Genomic DNA, 26,168 nt, shown 5'->3' with positions numbered 1-26,168 from the left:
GATGGTTTAGGACGCATCTTCTCATTGAAATGTAGAAGTAAAACTCGCATTAATCACATGATGCTATCGTTTCTTGGTAAGATTAGATTTTCCTGTACACACGGCGCGTGTAGCCGGGTTCTCTATTGCGTTGCATTTCGCTGTGTAGAGTTCTGTCCCTTAGGCCTGCTAGGATCCTAAAATCGTGGGTTCAAATCCCCGATTGTTGCTCATGATCCGTGGTTTGTCGGCACCACACTTCGCTGGTTTTCTTGACGTGTTATTCAGGGAGCATTCGTCACCACTCGACCCTTTCCGTACGCTATTCGGCTTGTCCCGGAATAACACGAGTTGGTCACGAATTATTCAGGAAGAAGCCGAATAGCTGTTACGGAAAGGGGCGAGTGGTGACGAATGCATATCATTTTGATTCGCCGTGAAATAACAGAATTTCTGTTTAAAATAGCGTTAAACCCCACTCCCTCACTCACTCATGTGTTTCAGGGCACTATATATGAGCATTCCTCCCACGTTGATCCTGTCTTGTCTCGTCTGCTTCGTGGGTCTCGTCATGTTCGCCGTCTACAACGAATGTGACCCCTACATACTAGGTCATATCAAGGCCAGAGACCAGGTCAGTAGGTCAAGGAAGGTCAAAGTTGCTTCGAACATTTCTTACGAGTTGGGTTCGGCTCAAAATGATATTTTCTATTTTGTATAATTCCATTTGTAACAAATATCGGAGTTTAAATTATGTCATTCCTAACCTAACCAGTAATATGTGTCACATTTTCGGTATCTTCCCAAAAGACAGACCGCTTAAAACAACACATTTAATGGTTGGTTGCATAAGGCTTAAATAAGCTGTACCCTTGATAATAATTGTATGTGCCCAGATAAAAAAGACAACATTAGGTATTAACTATAGTTTTATCAATTGATGTAATGAATTATGATTTTTATATTAAGACATATTGCATCAACAAATATATACTCATGCCAATAACGGTTGTCACCCCCTTCCATTTTTAATTGGAGAGGGGGTGGGGGTGGGGGGTGGGGGTGGGGTGGGGAGGGGTGACAACCATTATTGGCATGAGTATATGTACATCAACATATATTTTCACATTTACTTGTGAATATTATCAAAAACAATAATTTATATATGTACATCAACATATATTTTCACATTTACTTGTGAATATTATCAAAAACAATAATTATATATGTACATCAGAATATATTTTCACATTTACTTGTGAATATTATCAAAAACAATAATTTATGTACATGTACCTATCAAGCATATGAGACCAAGCACCATATTATTTTACTTCACATGTTTGTCAGCTCACAGATAATACTTATTAGAAGTCACTTCAACATCATCAGTGGCACTGGTAGGGAACTTGGTTACAGTGAGGGTGGAGTCTTTGTGATTTTTGCGACAGAAACTTTGTGATTTGTCACAGAGTCTTTGCAATGAAATGTGTTATGATAACATAAATGGTAATTATAGCTTTAGTTTGTGGTATTAAAGGTTATAATATTCACAATGTATTCACTTGTACAGTCCGTTTGGCTCAAAAGCGGACCGATGAATTGCAATCTAACTCGAAAACTAATAAACAGAACATACTCAATGAAACGCTGATCATAATCAAAACATCATACCCACTCTGTGAGGTTTTTGCAGAATTTTTGTCCTAAAAATAAGAAAGCTGTTTAACAAACTATCTTTAAAATATTGACACAGTTCACTGTTTGTTACGAGGGAGGAGTGCAGAGAAAGGGACAGCCAGGTGTTCTAGCACGTTCACAGACAAATTTATTTATTCATTAACCTGTGCTGTGCCGTCTCCATCCGTTCTCGAACACCTGGCTGTCCCTTTCTCTGCACTCCTCCCTTGTAACAAATAGTGAACTGTGTCAATATTTTAATGATAGATTGTTAAAGAACTTTTTAATTTTTAGGACAAAAATTCTGCAAAAGCCTCACAGAGTGGGTATGATGTTTTGATTATGATCAGCGTTTCATTGAGTATTTTATGTTTATTAGTTTTCGAGTTAGATTGCAATTCATCGGTCCGCTTTTGAGCCAAACGGACTTTAGGAGGGATAGGAATGTGTTGTTAGTGACTCTGGGTGAGCTCATTAATTACATAGGGGTGGACAGCATGGCTCAGCTAATTAATGTACTCATTGAGTCTGTCTTATTGGAGGTCTGTCTTTTGGGAGGTCTGTCTTTGGGGATATATATGTTGCACGTTCGTAGTTCTAAGTATGGCTGTTTTAACTGGTTTGTGGTGGTGTTTGCGTGTGTGCATGCACGAGTAAATTTGAATTCATGCAGGAGAACAAATTATCTTTATAGTTATTTGGGGCCCGGGTGGCCAGATAGTCTTCGGTGTCGCAAGAGCCGCATTTACATCGCCGTATGTTAAAATGGAGAGCTCTGAACTTGTCAATAATGTAATAATGACTCCTCTGGCCTTTTCGGGTATATTAGTGGGGGTACCTGGATATTACACCCCTTGGTGCCGAGGATGCACTAAAGTACTGTCGGAAACAGAAAAAAACTGCTTTTTCGCATTGATATCTACAATTTATGTAGTTAATATGTGTAGGTGTGAAATATCTGTTAAACTAAGTTCGGCCTAACTACAGTCGCAGTGGTAGGGAGATAGGAAACGTAGAAAAAGGGACTTTACTGAGGAGAGATTAGTGCAGAAATGAGAAATGCGGTTTTTTGTAAGTCCAAAGCGACTTATTTAGAACAGACCATGGCTTTATGCAAATTAGTGTCCGATGATATTATATTACAAAGGACAATTTTTAAATGTCCATTTTAAAATTAAACTTAGCTTCATTATAAACGATAGATGACGTAACAAATAATAACTTTAATACTGAAACTATGAAGGATGGAGCTACCATGGAGTCTCACTATCACTATAAAAAGAAACAGGTAGGAGGGGTCGTCTCAAAAGCAAATCAAGGACGGGTGTCGCAGACGGTGGTTGGGGTCGGGCTGGGGGATAGAGAAATAAGCTGAGATAAATAATCCTTTAGGGAATTAAACTGGGAAGCAAACGACATGTCATAACAATTTACAAATAATATCCAGTCCTGTCGATCTTCGGGTGGTCATGCCACCTATATATTTTGAGACATTTAAACGATGGCTGATTTAAGCCTTTCTATGGGTATCATACCCTTTTACGTATCTCAACATAAACTTTATGATCAATAGATGAGACATATTCAACACACATGAAAAAACCCATAAAATATCATTGAGATGACCCCTTGTGCTTGTAGGCAGGACGTGCATTTCATGACAGGTGAGTCGACGGATCGTCGTCATACATGGCTGAGCGACCTAATTGCCATCTATAGTCTGATCTATTGTTTTGAGCAGCTATTCGTATTTTTTCTCAGGTTTGCTCGATTTTACGAGTAAACATGCTTTTCTGGATATAGCATTACGCATCCCACTGAATGCCCAGTTAGGCCGATGTGGGTTATTTCAATATATGCTATTTGTAAATTTGTCAATTTTAGGGATACAGAGTAACAGCCTAAAACAGTTTTTTTCTATTTCCGACAGTACTTTAGTTCATATATTTAAACACTCTCTCATGCACGCACTCATTCATTCATCCGTTTATGTCTCTTCTCATTCATTCACCCATTTATCTTTTCTCTCACTCAGCTCTTACCGTTCCTGGTCATGGACAAGTTGACTTTTTTACCAGGCCTAGCGGGACTATTTGTGGCCAGTCTGTTCAGCGCGTCTCTCAGGTAGGACTGACTGACTGACTGAGTTTTGTTTTACGCCGCTTTTAGCAATATTCCAGCAATATCACGGCGGGGGACACCAGAAATGGGCTTCACACAATGTACCCATGTGGGTAATCGAACCCGGGTCTTCGGCGTGACGAGCCAACGCTTAAACCACTAGGCTACCCCACCACCCCTCTCGGGTAGGAGTAACACCCTCGAGGTGGCCCTGTAGAAAATCAGGACCAGATCTCTCGCGCTTTGAGTTTGTCTGTGGTTTAATACCTCACTCGTCTATATTCTAGCTTTGATGACAGTTTGTAAATAATCAAGACCCGTGAAGATCCGGGTTAGAAATGATCTTCAGTAAACCATGCTTGTCGTAAGAGGCGACTAACGGAATCGGGTGGTCAGGCTCGCTGACTAGGTTGACATATGTCATCGTATCTCAATTGCGTAGATCGATGCTCATGCTGTTGATCACTGGATTGTCTGGTCCAGACTCGATTATTTACAGACCGCCGCCATATAGCTGGAATATTGCTGAGTGCGGCGTTAGAAAACAGTCAATCAATAAATCTGTGAGTCCGGCTTTTCGTGTCACCCCTGTTATTTATATATCCACGGTAAGGAGTGTTGTGTTGTGTTGTGTTACCTGTAGATTTGCCGGGGCAATGTGGAATTTGACAACGGACGTGCAGTATGTAGTGTCAAATGTTCGATCTGTCAACACCTATCACACTTCTGGCAGTCTACATCCCTAAGTCTGTTGTCTGTGTTCAGTATACGTCTAGACGGTATGATTAGTCCCGTGTGCAAACTAGACAGTGTCTCAAGACGGATTTGAAGTACATTAAATATAGGTCAAGCCTCGATAAGGGGTGGGGATGGATTAGCTATATGTTGCCTGTCTGGAACAATGAGTGAGTGATTGAGTTTAGTTTTACGCCGCAATCACCAATATTCCAGCTATATGGCGAGGGTCTGTAAATAATCAATATGGCTGGTTGGTTTGTTGTTTAACGCCGCACTCAGCAATATTCCACAGCAACAAAACAACAACCAAACAACAACAACAACAACAACCAAACAACAACAACAACCAAACAACAACAACAACAAAACATAAACAAACAAAAACATAAACAAAAAAACATAAACAAACAAATCCACTAAGCCAAAAAACAATCCAAACCAAAAAACGCATACACAACAAACATACAAACGAAAGAAAAAGCCCAAACCTAAAAATTACAAACCCGTTTACATGAAGAATTAAATTTCTAACTTGTTTGGTTTGTTTTAGTAACACTCCGCAATTTTACAGCATGAGCATCCATCTACGCAACTGAGATACGATGACATGTGAGTCAGTCAGCCTGACCACCCGATCCCGCCTGTGACGACCAACATCGGTTGTTGAAGACCAATTCTAACCCGGATGTTCACGGGTTAAATGCTAACTTGTGAATTATTGTGTAAGCTTTCTGTGTCATAAATTCGAAATCATACTCAACATTTCTTTGATTAGCATTTCACCTGTTCACAGCTCCATCTCGTCTGGTCTCAATGCACTCTCCATCGTGTTCCTGGAGGATATTCTCAAACTGGCGTGGGAGTCCAAGAACTGGGTTCCGTCTACCGTCTTCGTCAACAGGACAGCTAAAGTTATAGGTTGGTAGTCTGATCAAATCCGGGAAATCAAAAGAGAAATACAGTTCAGTCTTAAGACAAATGATTACCACGCCGACCTTGTGTCTCGCTCGTAAAACATGGAATATTTTAGTGATAGTTAGGGGTGGGTATTGCAGAGAATTTTCATATTGCGATATATTGCGATGCGGAAGCATATATTGCGATATGTATTGCAATATATTGCAAGAATTATTTTTTCAACAAAAACTATTTATAATCGAGTTAATGCTTGATTATAAAGCAAAAACACAACAAAATCACTATGATTGATTAACCTTTTAATAAAACTTTTAATCATGACAAAATAAAAATGTAAGTAACATTTGGCACTAATGAGACAGGGAAAAGAACAATTAAAAACGGAAATATCCGAAGATTTCCGAGTGTTACGAAGTTTTCCGAATGCATGTCAAAATACCGGTTTTCGATCAGCGTATCGCAATACGTATCGTTTTCATGTCTGAAACGGTAAATACCGGTAAACCGGTTATATTGCGCAGCCCTAGTGATAGCGACAATATCGGTTACAGGCCGGGAGAGCCACATTTCCGAAACAGATAGCCTAAATTGATGTGGCTCTCCCGGCAATAGTTACGGCTCTTCCCGCGTCCTAGTTCATCTCCACTGGAAGCGCTCGTATACGTATCTTTGAAGTGAGTAAGTTTATCGCCGTTTTAACAGTATTCCAGTCATACTACGGCGTGTCAGTGAGGTGGTGCTTTAATTCATTAATCCATTAATTAATTAATCTATTGGAAATGTGGCTTTACCGGCTACAGCCATGTAATTGAAATGTGGCCTTCCCGGCAATAGTCATTTTTGAAATGTGGCTTTCCCGGCCTGTCACCACTGAAATGTTCAGCAAAAAAATGGGGGCAAAAAATATAAATATAACCAGTAACCATTGCTTTTCCAGCAGTTTAGCTATTCAAAACCGCCAAGAGAATGTGTCATAAGAAATTATTACGATCATATTGATTTGTTATTTTAAAAAATATATTTTACATATATCTATCAGCGTTCTTTTGACCGATGCCGGTGTGTCTCACAGTCACATGTTTTATTTACGTCTTTTCAACTTTATTTTGTTCATTTCAGGGTTAGTCTTTGGCGGAACCGTCATTGGCGTCGCGTTTCTGGCACGACTTCTTGGACAAACAGTGCTGCAGGTAGTTAGGGTGTAACGATTCATCACTATCATATATACCACACTACCGGGCAAAAGAAAGTATACACTTGACAATTACAAACCTATGAAAAGTGAATCCATTCACCGAAACACATCATAGGCAGTAATGGTCCGCTAGCCCGTGGCAAGTGAAAATCCAGTCGGGCCAGTACATCTCCACAGTCACTGGCTCGACTGGCTAGTGAATTTTCATGGGGTCATTTTGTAAATATATCACTCTCCAACGTGTTAAGTTATAATACACTATTAAATCATGCAAGATTATGACCTGATAAAAATGTTCATCATGTTAGCAGCTTAATGATGAAACCCGTGTCTACATTCAAACTTCGGTCTAGTGAATTATTTTGTGGGCTAGTAACTTTCAGGCATATCTAGCACAATTTGGAAACTATTTCACACACTGATCATAGATACCCATAATAAACATATAATTGAGATTGCTTGTTTAATTAGGTCTTACTTTCTATTCCAACATATCATTTAGCATTTTAAAAGTGAAGTAAATAGCTGAAACGTGAAGAGCCCACCAACAAGTATCTACATGCGTACACGAACATTGGACATAGAGGGGGTGGCAGGTTACACACCACCAAATGTTTCCCCATTGACTTCTATAGTAACCTTATATATTTTAAAAAATATCCAGGCTATCAACAGCCATTCCATGTACACATGGGTACACTCTGGCCTTTAAACTACCATAAAACAAAATATCAGGCCAACTTGTCCGGCTCGTTTTGCGAGCACAGGAAGCGGAACACATCAACCCCAGTTCCGCACCAAATGTCACCTACTGGAAAATATCTGTACACACAATAAGCATAAGTCATGGTGATAAAAATGACAGCACTAAATACTTAAAATTGTGGTCAGTTTTAATTACTGGTTGGATGTGCTTTTAAAAAACAAACATCTTACACTATTTCATCCAATAACAGCTGTCACATGTCTCTGTCTCTCTCACTTGTTTACATACGGCTCTCGCGCAGGAGCATGTGATACTGATTTAGTGTAGTGTAACCTGGCACCACACCTCCCTGAAGACGCACTTCAGTTCAGCCAATTTTCACAGATTATAATGATCTTCAGCTTCAAGTCATGTATCACAAGGTGTAGACTTATTCAATAGTGAAAGTTCACCTGTATTAAACGATTGCCGGATAATATGTTCTCCAGTTCTGTCATTACATGGCGCGACACATTTTTTCTTCACAGATCGTACTCAGCATCTTTGGGATGAGTGGGGGGCCACTCCTTGGCTTGTTCATTTCCGGGATTTTTATACCGTTCATCAATGCATGGGTAAGTGGTCTGATGCCGAGTCCAGCATTTGTGTATACACAGCTGAATACGGTTGTGTCGAACTCTGTTTTATGCATTTCTTGGTCGTTTCGAACTAGTTTCCATTCAGTCAGATTTCAGTAGTATTTCACTTACTCTGAGTGCCAGGACCTCCCCCTGGTTACCGGAAGTCCTTCCCGATTTAAATGTATATGCTATTGAGCGAGAGAACGTTCATGATCAGTTAGGCCTACACCTGTTCTTCGGAATACACCGTTTTAATCACATGGGTTCGAACCCCTGTTTGGACAATAATAATATTACATGTATATAAATTTTCTAAAATCTTTATTTCTTCACCGGTTTCGTTCAAATTTGAAAAATATGTTATTCATAACATCTGAAAACAATATATGATTGCAAACGTGTAGATTTTTATTTTTAAAACTTATTGTCCAAATAGTGATTCGAACCCCAGTGTTTTAAATCTTTTCGAGGCTGATTAGAGAACACATTCGAACTTTCTCGTGCGTGATCTTGTAAGCGTCGCTCTGATTGGTCGGATGAAAGGACGTTTTGACGTGACCTGTAACGGGATATCCTGAGATTGGGTTTAACTGAACTGCAAACAAAGATTTGATTGTACTGAGATTGTCCTGAGTTATCAAGACTTTTAAACAGACAGACCGAGGTCAATGCCAGAATAATTGAGTACAAATGTAGTTTTTATTTTCAGGGTGCACTCTGTGGCTTGATATTGTCCACGGTACTGGCGTTCTGGGCAGGCGTTGGGAGTACGCTCATCCTCCCAGTCCCTCCCGTCAGCAACGTCAGTATCAACGCATGTGGCGACTGGGTTGGCGTTCTACGCAACTGCAGCATCAGCGACAACCACATAGCTTCTATCCTCAATTCTACGATGGCTGTATCGTCTGTCGAACCCAAGGGAGAGGACCTGTAAGACTGAGTTTTTCTTGCAGTGAAACTTTCGAGTTTTTGGGGCCATGTATAAAAGTCGAGTTTTCAGTAATTCGAAATAAGCGATATATTATGTCAAACCGATCATGATGATGATTGAAGCACAGATAAAAACTAAGTTACGGTTAGAAATATTAGTCGACGGACCATGTGATTAAGTCGAGTTCTCCGTACTTCGAGACAGAGAATGTATCATGTCAAACGTTAGTGTCGATCATAATAGTTATAATAGTGTAATGCGATCAGTTTCATTGAACAAAATAAGGTGCAGTTAGATAAATTATTATGAGGATCATGTTTCGAGTTATCCGTACTTCGAGACACGCGATGTATTATGTCAAGCCGATCATTACGATGATTACAACGTAAGAGGATCGGATTTATCAATTCGTTTCCTGTTGATAAATAAGACACGGTTAGAAATGATAGCTGTCAGAGTGGGTTATTGAGATACATATTTTGAGTTGCAGATCGATACAGAAATTAAACGATAATCGACACATTGGTTGGCGGGACCTGTATCGCATAGCATCGATATATCAGTGAATCTTGACCCCTCTTGTATATTTCAGGTGGATCTACCATATGTCTTACCTGTGGTATGCGCTGTATGCTGTTCTTGTGTCGGTCTTGACCGGGGTCATCGTGACCTTTATCACGTCCCCGTGTACAGGTGAGTGAGTGAGTGAGTGAATGAGTGAGTTAACGTAGTTTTGAAAAGTGTTTCTGTTTGAAAACCTGAAATGATACATATTACAGACATTTGCAATTTGGGTGAAACCAACAAAGATTGATATGGTGTTTTGAACCGACCATCATGATTTCTCTGCACAGAATAACGTATGTAAATAGTAACCCCAGTTTGAATATTCAGCAAGAGGGAACAGATATCAATATATGAATATGATAAAATAATTTGAATGAAATACTCCATGTAGCAATACGAATCTTCATGAATGTATCCATTAAAATATTACGTCTCCATGAATGTATCCAATGACTTATTATGTTAAAATATTAGATGTTTGCCAAAAACGAAATTTGAATTTGAAAAGTACTTATAACGGATTATAGTTTCGAATCAAAACATACTGAGAATCCAATGAGGGTATCATGTGTGATTGCGATCCCTGTGAGTAAAAATGTATATACAAATAAATATACATGAAATTTACTTTTTGTTTTGTTAACTTCCATAGTGATATGTCATGATATGCCCTGGTCGGATATCTCGAAGTTCGGATAACTCGATATTTTTTCTTGGTCCCATGAATATCGAGACAACGGTGCTCGACTGTACTTACTAGTGCATTAAAATCAATATGTTATAATACCTTCATGGACACATAGCTTTCTCAATTTTGGACCACTTATCTAATTTGGAAAAAAACACCACAGCTGGTTTTTTTATGACTTCTTGTATCAATATTAATACTATGTGTTCCTCTTGAAAGGTTTCAACACCCCAAGTAAGGTGAAGGCCAGCTTCATCCACCGGGCATGTGACCGTCTGTGTTGTTATCTCCCCTTGTCCTGTGTCAAGGTCAACCGGGAGGAGAAAGAGGTAGAATCACTCGAACCCGAAATTATCCCGAATCCCTCAGACTTGATCCCAGGTAACGCTTTGCTTATGCTTAATCAATGTGTTTGTTTGTAATGTGATTTATTGCCATTGATTTCACCCCTTGAGTGAATGTTGTATAAGGCCACATTCAGCGACATTCAACGGATGAATGTAAATAATCGAATCCTGCTCAAGAAAACCAGTGGCCGATAGCACAAGCAAATGTAAACGCAGTTAGGTAGCACGACGACTGGTAATCAACCATTGTGGCCAACCAATCCACATCAGTAGGCTCAATGGAGTCGGAGGTCATGTTCTGTCCTGAACTTTGGCTGTACTTAGAGATGACTGTTTCCAAAGGTGAGGTGAGGTGAGGTGAAATTGGGTTTTACGTCGTGCTTGAGAATATTTCGCTCTTATGACGACGTGCATGCGTGTGTATGTGTATGTGCGGCTGCTGGTACTAGCCCAGACTTAAGCTGGTTTTATAGTGCTAGCCCACTGAGATATCATGCCGCAGTGAAGCATGAATACCCCACTCAGACACATTATACTGACTCCGAGCCGACCAGTCCTTGTTGTACCCATTAAAGCCGAGCGCCAGACAGGGACCAACAAGTGCCATATTTTAACGTCTTTTTGTATGACGCGGTCGGGGATTGAACCCGCGACCTTCCGCTCTCCGGGCGGACGCTTTAACCACTACACCATGTTTCCAAAGGACGCCATGATCAACATTCACTCATCCGTATCCACCAAATGTTTGTTTTTGTTTGTTTGTTTGTTTTTGTTTGTTTGTTTGTTTGTTTGCTGTGTGATGGCTTTAATTGTGAGCATTGGTTGTTATATATTTGTCACGAATTGTTAGTTTTCATAAATTTACATAAAATTGTATAATTTGTGTTAACTAATCTTTAGACTACATTCTGTGTGATATTTTTGTGTAATTTGCGGTCTGGTATTGGTCACTGCGACGTAAGAACTGTGACGTCAATCGCTCAGACATGCGCACTGTGTCAAATTGTCATGTATGTATGTCTAACGTCTATACACTTGATTAAACGAATAACGAATCAATATAACTCGGGAGTCTGCAATGCAATTAAAAGCAAAATAAAAGTTCAGAAACGGTAATCTGCTACTGGTAGCTTAACTACTACAAATGCCTGTGTTTTATGAGAGCCGATAGTTCTCTGCTTGGAGAAATGAGGAAGGTCTCATAAAGAAAACACTTTGACTTCCCAGTATAAATGAAGACACCATGGATTTTTGAATCAATCACATCTCTGCTTTCTGAAACCATTCGGCTTCATTTCTTTTCGGAAATTTTGGTCTTAGCTAAGGAAACCTGCCAAAACACCCCAAACGTACACCGATTTGGATCAGATGGCGTCGCGCTCAAAAACGACATGTAAATTATGCACAGTAGAATATCTTAGTTGTCGGTTGCATTTGTGTTTGAGACCCTCTTTGGCTGATTAGCACATTCACCTAACTCTTTTTTAGATCCTTATCGTATTGAGTTGAGGTGAGGTGAGGTGAAATTGGGTTTAACGTCGTGCTTGAGAATATTTCGCTCATATGACGACGTGCATGCGTGTGTATGTTTATGTGCAGCTGCTTGTACTAGCCCAGACTTAAGCTGGTTTTATAGTTTTATCCCACTGAGATACCATGCCGCAGTGAAACATGAATACCCCACTCAGACACATTATACTGACTCCTAGCCGACCAGTCCTTGTTGTACCCATTAATGCCGAGCGCCAGGCAGGGACCAACAAGTACCATATTTTAACGTCTTTAGGTATGAAGCGGTCGTGGATCGAACCCGCGACCTTCCGCTCTCCGGGCGGACGCTTTAACCACTACACCGCGGAGGCGGTCCTTGTCGTATTGGATTTAAATGACATTGAATAACATGTCCTTTCTGCCTTCCGCTTCCTGTTTCGTGCGCAGCACATCAATTAAGCCGAGGTATTGCTTTGCTTTGTGTAAGGATAAGCAAATATGATCTGACAATGGATTATGGGTATTAGTGTAACATGTACAATATATACTCGCTATCTATTTTGCTCCCATCCGGGATTTGACAGGTTTAAACGGGTACAAGTACGGAGGGGCAGCCATATTTGTTTCTCGCTGTCATAATACCCCGGGTTACAGTGAGTATGTGAATTGCTTTTAAGGCCGCATACTAGTTTACTGTCTGTGATAACCCAAAGCGATGCAGTCAGCGATGAGTATACAACTTCGCTCCACCCAAGAGCATGGGCAGAGTAATGATAAACCTGGAAACATATTCAGGGCCCGCCCGTGCAGATCCGGGTTAGAATTGGTCTTCAGCAACCCTTGATTGTCGTAAGAGGCGACTAACGGGCTCGGATGGTCAGGCTCGCTGACTTGGTTGACATGTCATCGTATCCCAATTGTGTAGATCGATTCTCATGTTGTTGGTCACTGGACTGTTTGGTCCAAACTCGATTATTTACATTTACGCTGCGTTAAACAACAAACAAACATTTGGTATGCGACTCACTCACTCACTCACTCACTCACTCACTCACTCACTCACTCACTCACTCACTCACTCACTCACTCACTCACTCACTCACTCACTCACTCACTCACTCACTCACTCACTCACTCAGTGTTATTGTATTTCAACATCTTGTACATTTCAGGACGAAATTGACTTCTTCAACACAGACTGGATTTTCAAAACCACGGGACGCGTGCCGCCCTGGGAGGTCAACGACGATGACTACAGCATATCAAGCCAACAGAGTGAACCAGTTGACAGCTACGACGTCACGGAGGTGTTTGATGACGTCATCGACGATGCATTTATCACCCCTAAGGAACACAGTTCTCATGAACAAAATGGACACGTAAAACAAAAAGGAGAAAATTCTTCAGAAATTATTGAAATGAACACTCTTCCTGGTGAAATGAACACCAGGTCTACTGAAATTGACACGACACGTGTTGGAAAGAGTGATGTTCTTCCCAGGTTAAAGAGACAACCGTCCCATAGATACAGTGAAACAATGACCAGATTTTGATGTATATTACAGGGTTTGTGTATGCGGATGGATATTAGCATTTATACTCTGATTAAGTATGTTGTAAAAATATTTGCAATAGCAACTCGTGCGGAAACTGTATGTGGAGACATGCCATTTTGTTAGCCTTGAAGACACGGGATTAGGGCAGTGGAGGCATGCACTTTCTCTTTTATTGGCTCTTGGGACACAGGCCAGCAGTCAGTGGGTTGGGGACATGTACCGTTATACTGACTCTGGGGCCACGGTCAGCAGTGGATGGGTGGAGACAAGTACCATTATACTGACTCTGGGGCCACGGTCAGCAGTGGATGGGTTGAGACAAGTACCGTTATACTGACTCTGGGGCCACTGTCAGCAGTGGATGGGTTGAGACAAGTACCGTTATACTGACTCTGGGGCCACGGTCAGCAGTGGATGGGTTGAGACAAGTACCGTTATACTGACTCTGGGGTCACGGGTCAGCAGTGGATGGGTGGAGACAAGTACCGTTATACTGACTCTGGGGCCACGGGTCAGCAGTCGGTGGGTGGAGACAAGTACCGTTATACTGACTCTGGGGTCACGGGTCAGCAGTCGGTATGTTGAGACAAGTACCGTTATATTGACCCTAGGGATGGCGGGTCAACAGTAAGTGTGTGGTGACATGTACCGTTATACTGGCTTTTGGGACACAGGCAAACAGTCAGTGGATTTTGGACATGTACCGTGGTATTGACCCTGGGGTCGCGGGTTAACAGTAAGTGTGGACAATTGCCCGTGTGGACTTGACAACAGTCGGTGGGTGGAATTAAGTCCGTTAAACTTGCCACTCGGACACGGGTGGCAAGACGGTCGGTCAAACCCTGTACCGTTATATGGGGGTTGGGGGTCAACTATGGGGTCTAGCAGGCTAGGTCCTCGTCTTCATATGTCTATATTGAGTTGTCAAATAAACCGTTACTGATACACTCGATTCAATCATTGTTTATCTCGACTACATGCTTATCTCGACATGACACACATCTCGACGTAACAGATATCTGGTCATTATAGATATCACGATACACATCTGAATATAATCTATATCTTGACATGATGCATATCTCGACATGATGCTATTGTCGACATAATGTATCTCATAATGCCTATATCTAAACTACACATATCTCGACGATGCATATCCCGAATTGCGTGTGTCGAGCTTTCTGTGTACGTTTTCAGTTAGTTATCGTTTTGCTGTCAAGTAATCGCATGTTTAGGGAATGAGTGAGTTTAAGTTTTACGCCGCACTCAGCAATATTCCAGCTATATGGCGGCGGTCTGTAAATAATCGAGTCTGGACCAGACAACCCAGTGATCAACAGCATGAGGATCGATCAACCAAGTCAGCGAGTCTGACCACCCGATCCCGTTAGTCGCCTCTTACGACAAGCATGGGTTACTGTTCAAAGATCAATATTCAACCCGGACCTTCACGGTTCATCGCATGCTGAGAGAATGTAAGTGCATAGCTGATCTAAATTCAAGATGTGAAAAAATGGAACATGCATGCTGAGTCACAAGTAACTCACATTCACCAAACATGCTACAATTTGAAATGTCACCTTTCTTTCTAAGCAGGTTTGCAAATTTTCTGGACAGACACGCGAATATAAAGTTTCACTTGTCTGGTGAGCAAAAAAGTCAAGTAGTTGTACCCCATCCAAATTTATCTGGTTTTAGACAATTACCAAAACTGAGCCTGACAAACCAACAATCAAAATAAAGGATTAGGACTCACGATAATAAGATTCTGGCAAAACCATTGAATGAGTTTAGTTTTTACGCCACTCTCAGCAATATTCCAGCTATATGGCGCCGTCTGAAAATAATCTAGACAATCCAGTGATCAACAGCATGTGCATCGATCTACGCAATTGGGATACGACATGTGTCAAACAAGTCAGCGAATCTGACCACCCGATCCCGTTAGCATCTTGCGACAAGCATGGGTTACTGAAGATCGATTCTAAGCTGGAAATTCACGGCTCGGAATACCAGGGTAGACAACTCTTATAAAGAACAACAAGATGAACTGGATATTTCGGTTAGATTTTAATTCAGAAGATGTCAGATACACTCAGATAGAAGCTGTGTTCAAGTCTCGCTTGGGACTAGGATACCGACATCTTCACCCACTGAACGACGAACTCAGCTTCGGTGACCAACTTGTCTTCTGAAAGAAAAATACACAAGTTAAATCCAGTAAGTCAAAAGTTAATTAATAAATACATAAATACAACCGTCCAAAACATCAGCACTGACTGACTGACTGAGTTTGGCATTAGGCCGCTTTTAGCAATATTCCAGCAACATCACGGCGGGGGACACCACTAATGGGCTTCACACGTTGTACCCTTGTGGGGATTCGAACCCGGGTCTTCGGCGTGACGAGCCAACGCTTTAACCACTAGACTACCCCACCGCCCCAAAACATCAGCACTACTTCACAACTCTGAGCGTAACTAACATATTTTTTCAACTTGCGTGCGGGGCGATGGGGTAGCCTAGTGGTTAAAGCGTTCGCTCGTCACGCCGAAGGCCCGGGTTCGATTCCCCACATGGATATAATGTGTGAAGCTCATTCCGTGATATTGATGGAAAATTGGTAAAAGTGGAGTAAAACCATAATCGCTAACTCACTGAACTTGTGTCCCTTCATGTCCTGAGAAAAAAATATAAACTACAGTGAGTGAGTATGGTTTTACGCCGCTTTTAGCAATATTCCAGCAACATCACGGCGGGGAACACCAGAAATGGGCTTCACACATTGTACCCTTGTGAGGAATCAAACCCGGGTCTTCGGCGTGACGAGCGAACGCTTTAACCACTAGGCTACCCCACTGTCCCATAATATACAAAATGCAACAGGGAAAAGGGTTACTGCGACACGGTGTTAAAGAAAAGACAGCAACAGATATTGGTTCGCTTCATGTTATTCGATTCAGGCTTATTTACGAGTGTAAATGCTTGCCCATGCACGGGGAAAACGTGTCAGTGACAAATACTGTTTTGAGCTGTTGCCATGTTATTCAGACCCGTGACGATCCGGGTTAGAATTGATCTTCAGTAACCCATGCTTGTCGTAATAGGCGACTAACGGGATAGGGTGGTCAGGCTCGCTGACTTGGTTGACACACGTCATCGTATCCCAGTTGCGTAGATCGAGCTGTTAATCACTGGATTGTCTGGTCCAGACTCGGTTATTTACAGACTGCCGCCATAGAGCTGGAATATTGCTGTGTGCGGTGTTAAGCAACAAACCACTCACTCACTCAATGTTATTCAGGCTTCTGTGACGCCAGGCAAACCTTAGGTTGACAACAAACAACATCTTAAGGGCATGGCTATTGTTTTGTACCGCAGCCATGGATAAACCCGGCGTACAACATCGGCCTGCAAACAACGTCCACTCATAAACTCTAGATGCACAGAAAGGGACGTCGCTTACCGTCCTGGTCGAAGTAGTGGAAGATGTAGGGCAAATCAACATCCTCGGTGATGACGCCGTCCTTGTTGACGTCAATATTGTGGAACAGGACGATGGCTTCGCTTGGGGGTCCGAGGTTCTTGATTGCCCAGTCTGTGACGAACTCATTGCTGGTTACCTGGTGGTCCGCTGACAAATATAACAAATATAATGCTAATAACAATAGTCATAATAACAATAAACATAATCATAACATCAAACTGCACAATAGCATGGAGTATAATAACAGCCATAATAATAATAAGGATAATGCAGTAGGCTGCAGTGTTGGGGAGCCTTCATATTCTCAGGAAAGTTCTTGGTGGGTTCGACTAGGCAGCGTTTCCTGGGAGAAGTCCCATTCGCTGTCTGGGCTGCGTGTAGAGGGGGCAAGCGCCCTGAGCTGATGATGAGCCTTACCAGCCTGACTGTGCCAGGATCACCCGAACCCTCTCTGCTGCATACTATCTTTAATCTGTAAAACATAATAATACTAATACTACGTCAAAAACAGGTATTGGCATCGTCACAAATGGTGTATGCATTGCGTCAACAATGGCATGCCCTCTACGTCATTCTGGTGTCTGTATGACCTCATCTATTCTGTATTAATGACGTCAGCAATAGTATTCGTATAACAACAGGGGTGAAATTATTTTTCTCGAAAGTAGCTGACGACTGTGACTCGTTCAGACCACAACTTACAATCAAGATCGAAGTCCAGAAATATGGCATGAAATTCATCTTGTGTCAGGGTCTTGTTTCCATCTGTATCAGCTATTCCGAACAGCCTCCTCGCTTCCTTGCTGTCCCCCACGTGACCTGATGGGTAGCACAGACTGAAACAAACACCACCGATGTGATACATTATATTATTATTACATTTATTGATTCAATCCTAGTAGGCAACATTCTTAATACACGCAGCGGCCTGGCAATTATCGAAACCCGATAAACAAGTGGTTGATATTGCGAGCAACGTTCCACGTTGCCTGGCTGTGACGACACGTATTCAACCAGCTCTCACTGAGCCTGTAAAATCAAACCATTTCGTCGCTATTTACGAAATGTACACAAATTATGCTTTATAACCTGCATTTCGGAATTCTGCTAAATAGTTTTGTTTGTGCGAGAGTAAATTACGCGTATAACGAACCCAAATGAACTATCAATTATAACAGTAGTTCGTTATAGTGAGTGAGTGAGTTGGGTTTAACGCCGCTTTTAGCAATATTCCAGCAATATCACGTCGGGGGACACCAGAAATGGGCTTCACACATTGTACCCATGTGGGGAATCGAACCCGGGCCTTCGGCGTGACGAGCGAACGCTTTAACCACTAGGCTACCCCACCGCCCCGTAGTTCGTTATAAGCACTTAGAGTAAAATATACAGCAAGTAATGAAACAATAATATATGAAATGTACATCAAATCTCTCAAACATCATAAATACGCGTATTAGTTAGTATTAATTACTGAAGTATAGATTGAATACACAAACACATACATGTATATAACAAACTTGCTATAATAAGAAATAATCAAAACATACACATTAGAGTATGAAAATTCAATTCCACTCGACAACTCACCCGATTGCAAGAAAGGACGCAAAAAATGGCTAAGGTGAACATGGCCGCTGAAATATACAAAATATATAAACTGACACAGTTGATTGGCGCTGAAATAAGAACCTAAACTGTTCCATAGATGTTACTTATAGCTTTAACAACTGGTGTGTGTGACACCGATTCTATTTCAATCAAGGTTTTGTTAGGCTCAATATAGCGGTGTAACGAATAATACTGAGCCTAAGTTTACTTAGACTGGCTCTTGAAGATCTGTACAAGAATACACAATGCTAAAATGGCTGCTCTTGTCCATTGTTTCCAGGAGAATAGTTTTCTGTGACTGATTGCCTACTTTTATGCAAGCAATCCAATGATCTAAATTTTTTTGAGAGTGGAAGACATGATAGTACATTTCATTTAAAAAAAAGTAAATAATCTGTTTGCTCGTCAAGGAAATACAGGGACAGTGCTGCGTGACGAAGCATTTGAAAGGGACGTTGAAATGAACACTATGGGTCGCTTTGGACGTTTCCTGTCTCGTCTAAACTATCTGTCGGAGAGCCAACAGAATGTTTTTTCATAAATGTTCGAGATGACAGATGTGTTTTGCGACACGTGTGTGCGTGCGCGCGCGTGTGTGTGGTTTAACGCCTCACTCAGCTATATCCAAGCTATATGGCAGCGATCTGTAAGTAATCGTGTCTGTACCAAACGATACAGTGATCAACGTAATGAGCACCAATCTACGCAATTGGGATACGATATAAGCCTGACCACCCGATTCCGTTTGTCGCCTGTTACGACAAACATGGGCTGCTGAAGGCCAGTTCTAACCCTTCAGGGGTGCTCAATATTCGAGTTATATAACGGCGATCTGTAAAATAGTGAGTGAGTGAGTATAGTTTTACGCCGCTTTCAGTCCAAGTAAACTTGGTTTTTTCATCGCGTTATTTTTCACTTTTATAAGTTGAATTTGCAATTTTGATGATTTTTTCGGTAAGACCATACCGAAAGGTATCAGAATCTGCAAAGTTGTGTTTTACGCTGCATGAGACCTTTAACTTTCGCTATTTGGTAAGCTGTGTTCTGATTGGTCAGTCCAAAAGGTTAGCTGACGCGACCTTCTACTAGGTTTTGTTGGACTCAGTATAGCAGTGTAACGAATAATACCGAGCCTCAGTTTACTTGGACTGACGCCGCTTTTAGCAACATTTCAGTGAGATCACGGCGGGACACCAGAAATGATCTTCACACATTGTATCCATGTGAGGAATCGAACCCGGGTCTTCAGCATGACGAGCGAACGCTTTAACAACTAGTCTACCCCACCGCCCCCGATCTGTAAATAATGGAGGCAAACCAGTGATTGATACTATGAGCAACATTGCATCTGAGAATGATCACACGATAGGTCGCCGCTTAGACCTAGGTTGCTGGGGTCCAGTTCGAATCCGCATCTTAATCAGGATACACTGAGTGAGTGACGTATCAGCGTTATTACTATTTTGAGAATGGCAGCTCAATGTGCGCGAAAAGGTCCAACGTAAGCTTGGCATTCTTACACAGAGATAAGCCATGAAGCAATATCAGCGCCAATCTCGGATTCGAACTCACGACCAAAGGTTACTGGCATACTCTACTCGACCAACCGTGGGCTGGAGAAGATTAAACCACATTGCTACCACTATCTAAGATCCGGGTTTAGGCACATTTTTCAAATTCCTGGAATTTTCATATCTTATCTTGACTTCTGGAATTTAGAATGGGATGTTATAAACGTATCTCAGTGTCGAACTAAATACATAAATGGAATCTTACCTCCTTGTCAGTTTTGAGAAAACATTAATGAAACAAGAACAATCGTTAACAGTCATACCATGTTTGTCAGGAAGCCAGAGAGTAGTATACACAATGGGGGTACTAGATAATTTCCAACAAAAGCCTCTGTAAAGCTTCATTTATGAAATAAAGCTTTTGTCAGGCCCTTATCTCTCCCCGCTATTGTATATACCAGATTTGAACCCCCAGTTAACTTCCTGGTCACTATGACCGCGAACTGACACTTTCCTGATCACGTGGCACTATTGTGATCGCCCTATGTCGTGTTGACCTCGATGAAACAGTTTAATGTGAATCGCCTATGATCTCTTTGGTGTTCGTAATGAAGGCTTGCTGGGCTTTTCGTACCCCCTGTTCTATGTACTTTTTTTTCTCGTCTTCGCTGATAGCAGACTTACGAGACTTTGACCGGATTTCTTGTTTCATCTTACGGTACTTGTCGAGTTCAGAGAGGATTGAACGAAATTCCTCCTCTGAGATCTTACTGTCAGTGAGTGCCGTGGAAATACGCTCACTTACCGTGTTCAGCTTTGCTTCGGCCAGAACCCTGATCTCGTCGTGTTTCAATGCCTTACGGTGTAGTCTGCTGATGCAAACTTAAACACCAACCCTACCACCCCTACAACCCCACCTGTTATTTCAATGCCTAGCACTATAGGTGCGGCCACGATGGTGGCCAACAACCCAACACCTGCCGCCCCTAGTCCCATGCTGGTTGTCGTAAGGACAGTATCAGCCCCGTCCACGATATTGAAAGCTCTATGGTACTTCTTACATAGTGCTTTCCGTGTGTCGCGGTCTTGTTCTAGTTGGCATAACTGCCTCAAGCGGAACCCGTCTACGGTTTCCAGTGTCTTTGCGACTTCCTCTACGACTGGGTACAGCCCCATCCTGTGCGTATAATATATATTACAAGATATTTTTTAATTGGGCTCTATTTAATAGTTGATCAATGTACTTGAGGCTTATAAGGCCTACGTTCTCGTGTAGGTGAATAGTGGAAAGGTCAATAGGTAACTCTTGTTCTATACTAACTATATGGTTGCTTATTAAGGGGGGCAGCAACCCCAGTGAGGGGTCCGAGCTCCATTGTATGATGATACGACAATGGTGGTCCGTAAATGAAGATGAATGTGGCCATCTTATTTCCACCCCAGGTAAAAGGCGCCAGGGGGGACCCCGCCCCCTAGCCCCCTCAATGTCGTCTCCGAAAAAGAATTCTATGATGAATGTGGAGCCTGGGGGCATAACCATTGAATGTAGTAGGCCAGCGTATAATGTAAATGTTAAAGGTGCATCCTTGGTTGTATTTAACGTAGCCCGGGCGATTTGGTGTTTGGGAAACTCTTATACTCTGAAAGCCCATGGGGATGAAACCCCCGAGCAAGATACCGTTCTTAATTTCGGCGACACCCCTACCTTTGTGGAACAAGATATAAGGTGTGGTGAGGGTCATGTTGATCAACCATTTGGGCTCTCTAAAGTCGTCTGCCAGAGGCACCCGCACGTACACGTCGCCTATTAAGCGCAGGGCGTACAAGGTGCCGTTCACGCCGGGCTGATCGAATCCCTCTATGCCTCCTAGGTCCCCGAGTGTGATGTTGGGTCGATGATCGTCCATCGCCGCCGCCTATACACGTTGTCGTTCAAGTGTAGGACGTACAAGGCATCCTCCTCGCCGGGAATTATCGAACCCCTCTGTGTCCCCTAGATCGTTAAGCGTGATGTTGGGTCGATGATAGGTTCAAATGTTTTTCTGATAATTTCTCAGGGGTGCACTTCACCCCAATGAAGTGTATGTTGTCGGGTAGGAAGATCTTAGTGCAGGATATCGTGTCTTCCACGGTCACGGTGACCCCCTGCAGATTGGTGTGGGAGTCGACACCCACCCGCACGTAAACAGTGCAAACCTGATACTGGTGTTGTTTCCCCACCGGAGTTTGATCCCCTTCACGACTTCAACTTCGCCCTGTGGTTCACCTAGGTCGACTTGCATGACCAGCGTGGAGTTCGCCGGTAGACTCTCCAGGATGTTGACCACGCCTTCGAATTCAGACACCACCTGCAATGCCACGTTTTGCATCCCGGGCTTGCTCGACAGCATGTGGGCTGCAATACTGGAGAGTGGGCTGATGATTACACTACGTCTCTGGGCCGGGATGTAAGCCACGAGCAGGGTTCCGTTGTTCACGACTTTGTTTAGGTAGTTGTTTTTGTTCTCCGTGAACACGTAGGGGGAGCCAAGACTAATGTTGAGAAACCAGTCGACTTGAGCGGGTAACAACAGCCACTTGTCGGCGTCGGTGAAGACGAGGGTATACTGCTTGTTTCTAACAACGGCCGTTCTCTCAACATCTTCTAAGTCGAACAGTTTGCCTCCGAACGATTGGTATACCGCCCATCTATCATCACCGATGCGGACTAGGTCAGACCGAGTGTTGAGGGCCGCTCCTGAGGTATCTACTATATCACCTAGGGTTCTACAGATGGAGGGGACTTCAACGCGTTTGTAAATACTGTTTTTAAGCTGCAAGGCGTATAGTTTACCATCTACTCCGGGGTCGTCGAACCCGCGTGTCCCCGAGGTCGGAGATCCCCACATTGACGCATTTTTTCAACTTCATTCCGGGACCTTGTGCGCTTGTCATTTTATGTGCAGCGTTATGCTGAGGTATCCTATATTCACAGGATTATGCTTTATATCTAACACTGACATTACCAACTCAGGGATAGTGCCCCAAGTTAACATCTTGTACTGCCGCGATGAAAACGACTTGGTTCTGCCGTCTTTGTACTTCTCCGTTTTCACCGGTACGGCTCTCAGTATCATGGAAGGGTGGCCACCTTGAATGTTGTCCGTCGTGCTCAGCTGACCGAGATGAATGCACAGCTCTCGGTACGGTACTAGGTCGGGTAACTTCGTGCCTGTGACAGTAGTTGTGGGTTTTATCTCGTCCTGAGGTATCCTGAGTGTCCTCTCCAATGGTCGGCCGAGCCTCAAGGGGTTTATTCCGTTGTTGGTTAACACCACTGTGCCGTTTGAGTCGTTTACGTTGAGTTCAGCTCCCAAGGGTTTGAAGACCTCGTCGCTAAGCGAGCACACGCTGTAGTAGCCGTCAGTTATCTGGTTGCGGGCGCCACTGACGAACAGCTTATTGTTGCTGGCGTTGATGTTAGTCCATCGCGGCAGGTAGGTGATATCGCAGAGTGCGTCTTCGAGTTGGCCCGACGTGTTATCGATCGCGTGCATCAGCTGAACTGACTCATCGCTCGTTATCCCTGGATGTGTCACGTACATATTAGAGTATATATACCCATTATATAATACTTTAAAAATGTACAAACCGGAGTGTTTTACCCTAAACTGGACATAGATTTCCCGCACATGAAGATCGTGGTCACGGCTTGGCTGTATTTCAGAGCCCAGTTTATAGATGTGTTTGACAGGTATAGGTTTTCGGTGACTAACGCTAAGGTAGTCCACACCTGGTTCAACACCCCTATGCAGTTCTGGCAGAATCAACTCAACTTCGCCGTGTGGTGCGCTACAACGGGGTGCGGCTTGTCCTTGAGTGACACTCGGCGGGTCCGCTGGGTAGGTCTGTGTTCACGTTTCACGTGTACTACCAGGTCAGGCGTATCCTCAAAGAGATCAGGACAGGACAAAGCATGGGACGCAGTAAACAACCCGTACGATAGACGGGCCTACGAACGCATTTGCAACGAATTCGAACTAGACCCGAAGACGGATTGGTGTTTGCCGGGCCCGAACCACGGGTTGGGTATCCCTATCGTTCACAACACGCCCCTCGTGGAAGCCAGCGAAAAGATGAAAGAATGGGGGTACAAGTCGTATCATCACATCGCAACAAACGAGAAGGATGACCGTTACATGGCTTTCGATGACAGCAAGGATTACCGAGTCTGGAGGTTCGAGCAGGGGCCCGCAGATGACTGGAAAAAGTTCATGCTGGACACGTCGAGAGGGTTTACTCATGCCGGCATCGAACGCTTAAACGACTCGATTCGAACGTGCGTGTACCGTGCTGGGCACTCAGAATCAAACGCTGCTCCGGTATCATTGGTACGGGTACTGCTTTAGACGCGCAGAAACAGTTCGTGTCCAACGTCGAGGATGCCATCGCTGCCCCGGTCGATCTACCGGGTGCCATCCAACACTACCAAGACGTGTTGGAATACGCTCGGTCGAAAGTCGACTACGTGTTCAACGTGGGACTGTACATGGCTCCGAGCGACATGCGACTGAGAATCAACAAAGTGGTGGGCTACAACAACAAAATCATCGTAGCCACGGCCGACCAAAAGTTGGCCAACACCAGGCATCAACGTGAGTCACGTCCCACCCCCTACGACTGGTGAGACGGGTATAGTGGCGCCACCCCCAGAGCCTAGGGTTCAACCCACACCCCGACAGCCCCAACCCCCACACGTGCAGGCGTCCAATCAGCAGCACATCGACCGTAAAACAGCGCTGGTGGTTGGCGGGATCGCGGTCGGTTTGGGTCTCCTTTGATTAAAAATTCCTTAGCCGCTACGTACACCAGCCCGGCCACGGCGACGACGGCTGCCCACAGGTTTTGACCGAGCCACGTGACTGTTTTCGACAGCGTGCTGAGCAGCCACGACCATGATACCCAGGATGCCGGGCAGGGCTTCGGCAGCCTTACCAGCAAGTTTAGCCAGAGCTTCGCCGAGTGATTTCAGATGTTTTTTTACCCAGTCTCTGACATCGCCTGATGGGCTTGGTGGGGTGGGTGTACCACCACTTGGTGTACCCCCACTCAGCGACACGACCAGGGTTGATATGATGAAGCCCAATGCCGTCAGAATGCTGCCGATGGTGATCCCTTGGTCTCGGAAGAGGATTCGGATCCTGTCAGCTAGCGTGGTGTCCTGGTAGAGGACTCGATCAATGGTTTCCCGCACATGGCTGATCTGGGATCGAAGCTGTTCTCGGAAGGAGGACGCCGTTTCCAGCCGGGTCATCCTTCCTCTTCCAAATTTTACGTATTCGTTCCTCGATGGTGGCTTTCAGAGACTCATCCTCCGTTTCGCAGAGTTTGGCCTTTTCACGGGCGATGTGGGCGTCTATCGCGTCCAGTTTGGCAGTGTTGTCCACGAGTGACCCACGAATGGTTTGCATGGCCTTGTCCAGCCCCCACAGCTCCCGAACGTTAAATTTGAACCCGGGTAAGGGTTTGTTATGGTAGGTGGCCAACAATTCATCGATGGCACGTTGGGGCTCATCGTTGAGTTCGGACCTGGCTGCTTGCAGATCTTGGACGGCCTTCGGGAGAAGCTTGGGCCAATAATCTATGAGGTTTAGTGCATCACGGATCCGTTGCCCACCATGGCGATTGATGAGTGTTGATAAGGCAAGCGGTTCTCTCGTGCGTTTGTTTACGAGATTGATCTCCCTGTGAGCCTTCAATCGCAGCGTGCCGTTCTCATCCGTGCCGACACGATCGATGAAAGGCATCCTGGTCGTCCCCGTGGAGGATTACGAGCCATTTCGAAGGGACAGCGAGAAGTTTTTCAACCCCGAGATTGAAAAGGTGGAAGTGACCATCGAGGGAGTGCCCAACCAGCTGTTCAGCCATGGTATGAGGGCATACCAGCAGTGGGATGAGATAAAAAAGCTACCGGCTATCAAACAACACCCACACATAGCCAAGGACCTGGACCTATCCTCTGTGCAGATCGGGGAATACC

At 43.6% G+C, this 26,168-nt stretch overlaps 2 protein-coding genes across 3 annotated transcripts in view; one reads left to right on the top strand and one right to left on the bottom strand.

Moving 5' to 3' along the window:
- The window catches only part of LOC124264198 (sodium-dependent multivitamin transporter-like), a 38,154-nt gene extending 23,672 nt beyond the window's left edge, over positions 1–14,482 (top strand). Inside the window, exons 7-15 of one of the 2 annotated variants that reach the window (XM_046698936.1) lie at positions 484–613; positions 3,695–3,783; positions 5,312–5,436; positions 6,556–6,626; positions 7,865–7,951; positions 8,667–8,887; positions 9,481–9,581; positions 10,363–10,472; positions 13,154–14,482. In XM_046698936.1, coding sequence (XP_046554892.1) covers positions 484–613; positions 3,695–3,783; positions 5,312–5,436; positions 6,556–6,626; positions 7,865–7,951; positions 8,667–8,887; positions 9,481–9,581; positions 10,363–10,472; positions 13,154–13,534 — 1,315 coding nt within the window. In that variant the 3' untranslated portion in view covers positions 13,535–14,482. Of the gene's footprint in view, positions 1–483; positions 614–3,694; positions 3,784–5,311; positions 5,437–6,555; positions 6,627–7,864; positions 7,952–8,666; positions 8,888–9,480; positions 9,582–10,362; positions 10,525–13,153 lie in introns of both variants that reach the window. The other variant, XM_046698937.1, reaches the window with a different exon arrangement.
- Positions 14,483–15,593: 1,111 nt separating this feature from the next.
- LOC124264186 lies at positions 15,594–25,935 on the bottom strand. The gene is made up of 4 exons (XM_046698927.1): positions 25,676–25,935; positions 17,730–17,863; positions 17,007–17,174; positions 15,594–15,731 (listed from the first exon to the last, which is right to left on the bottom strand). Exons 1-4 carry the CDS (start codon positions 25,933–25,935, stop codon positions 15,670–15,672), a joined length of 624 nt encoding a protein of 207 aa, XP_046554883.1. The 3' UTR covers positions 15,594–15,669.
- Between the last annotated feature and the right edge of the window lie 233 nt (positions 25,936–26,168).

Source organism: Haliotis rubra, unplaced genomic scaffold, assembly GCF_003918875.1.
Source record: "Haliotis rubra isolate DU_JTF1 unplaced genomic scaffold, ASM391887v1 Scf912, whole genome shotgun sequence".
NCBI lineage: Eukaryota > Metazoa > Mollusca > Gastropoda > Lepetellida > Haliotidae > Haliotis > Haliotis rubra.
This window is presented reverse-complemented; position numbering and strand designations above follow the sequence as displayed.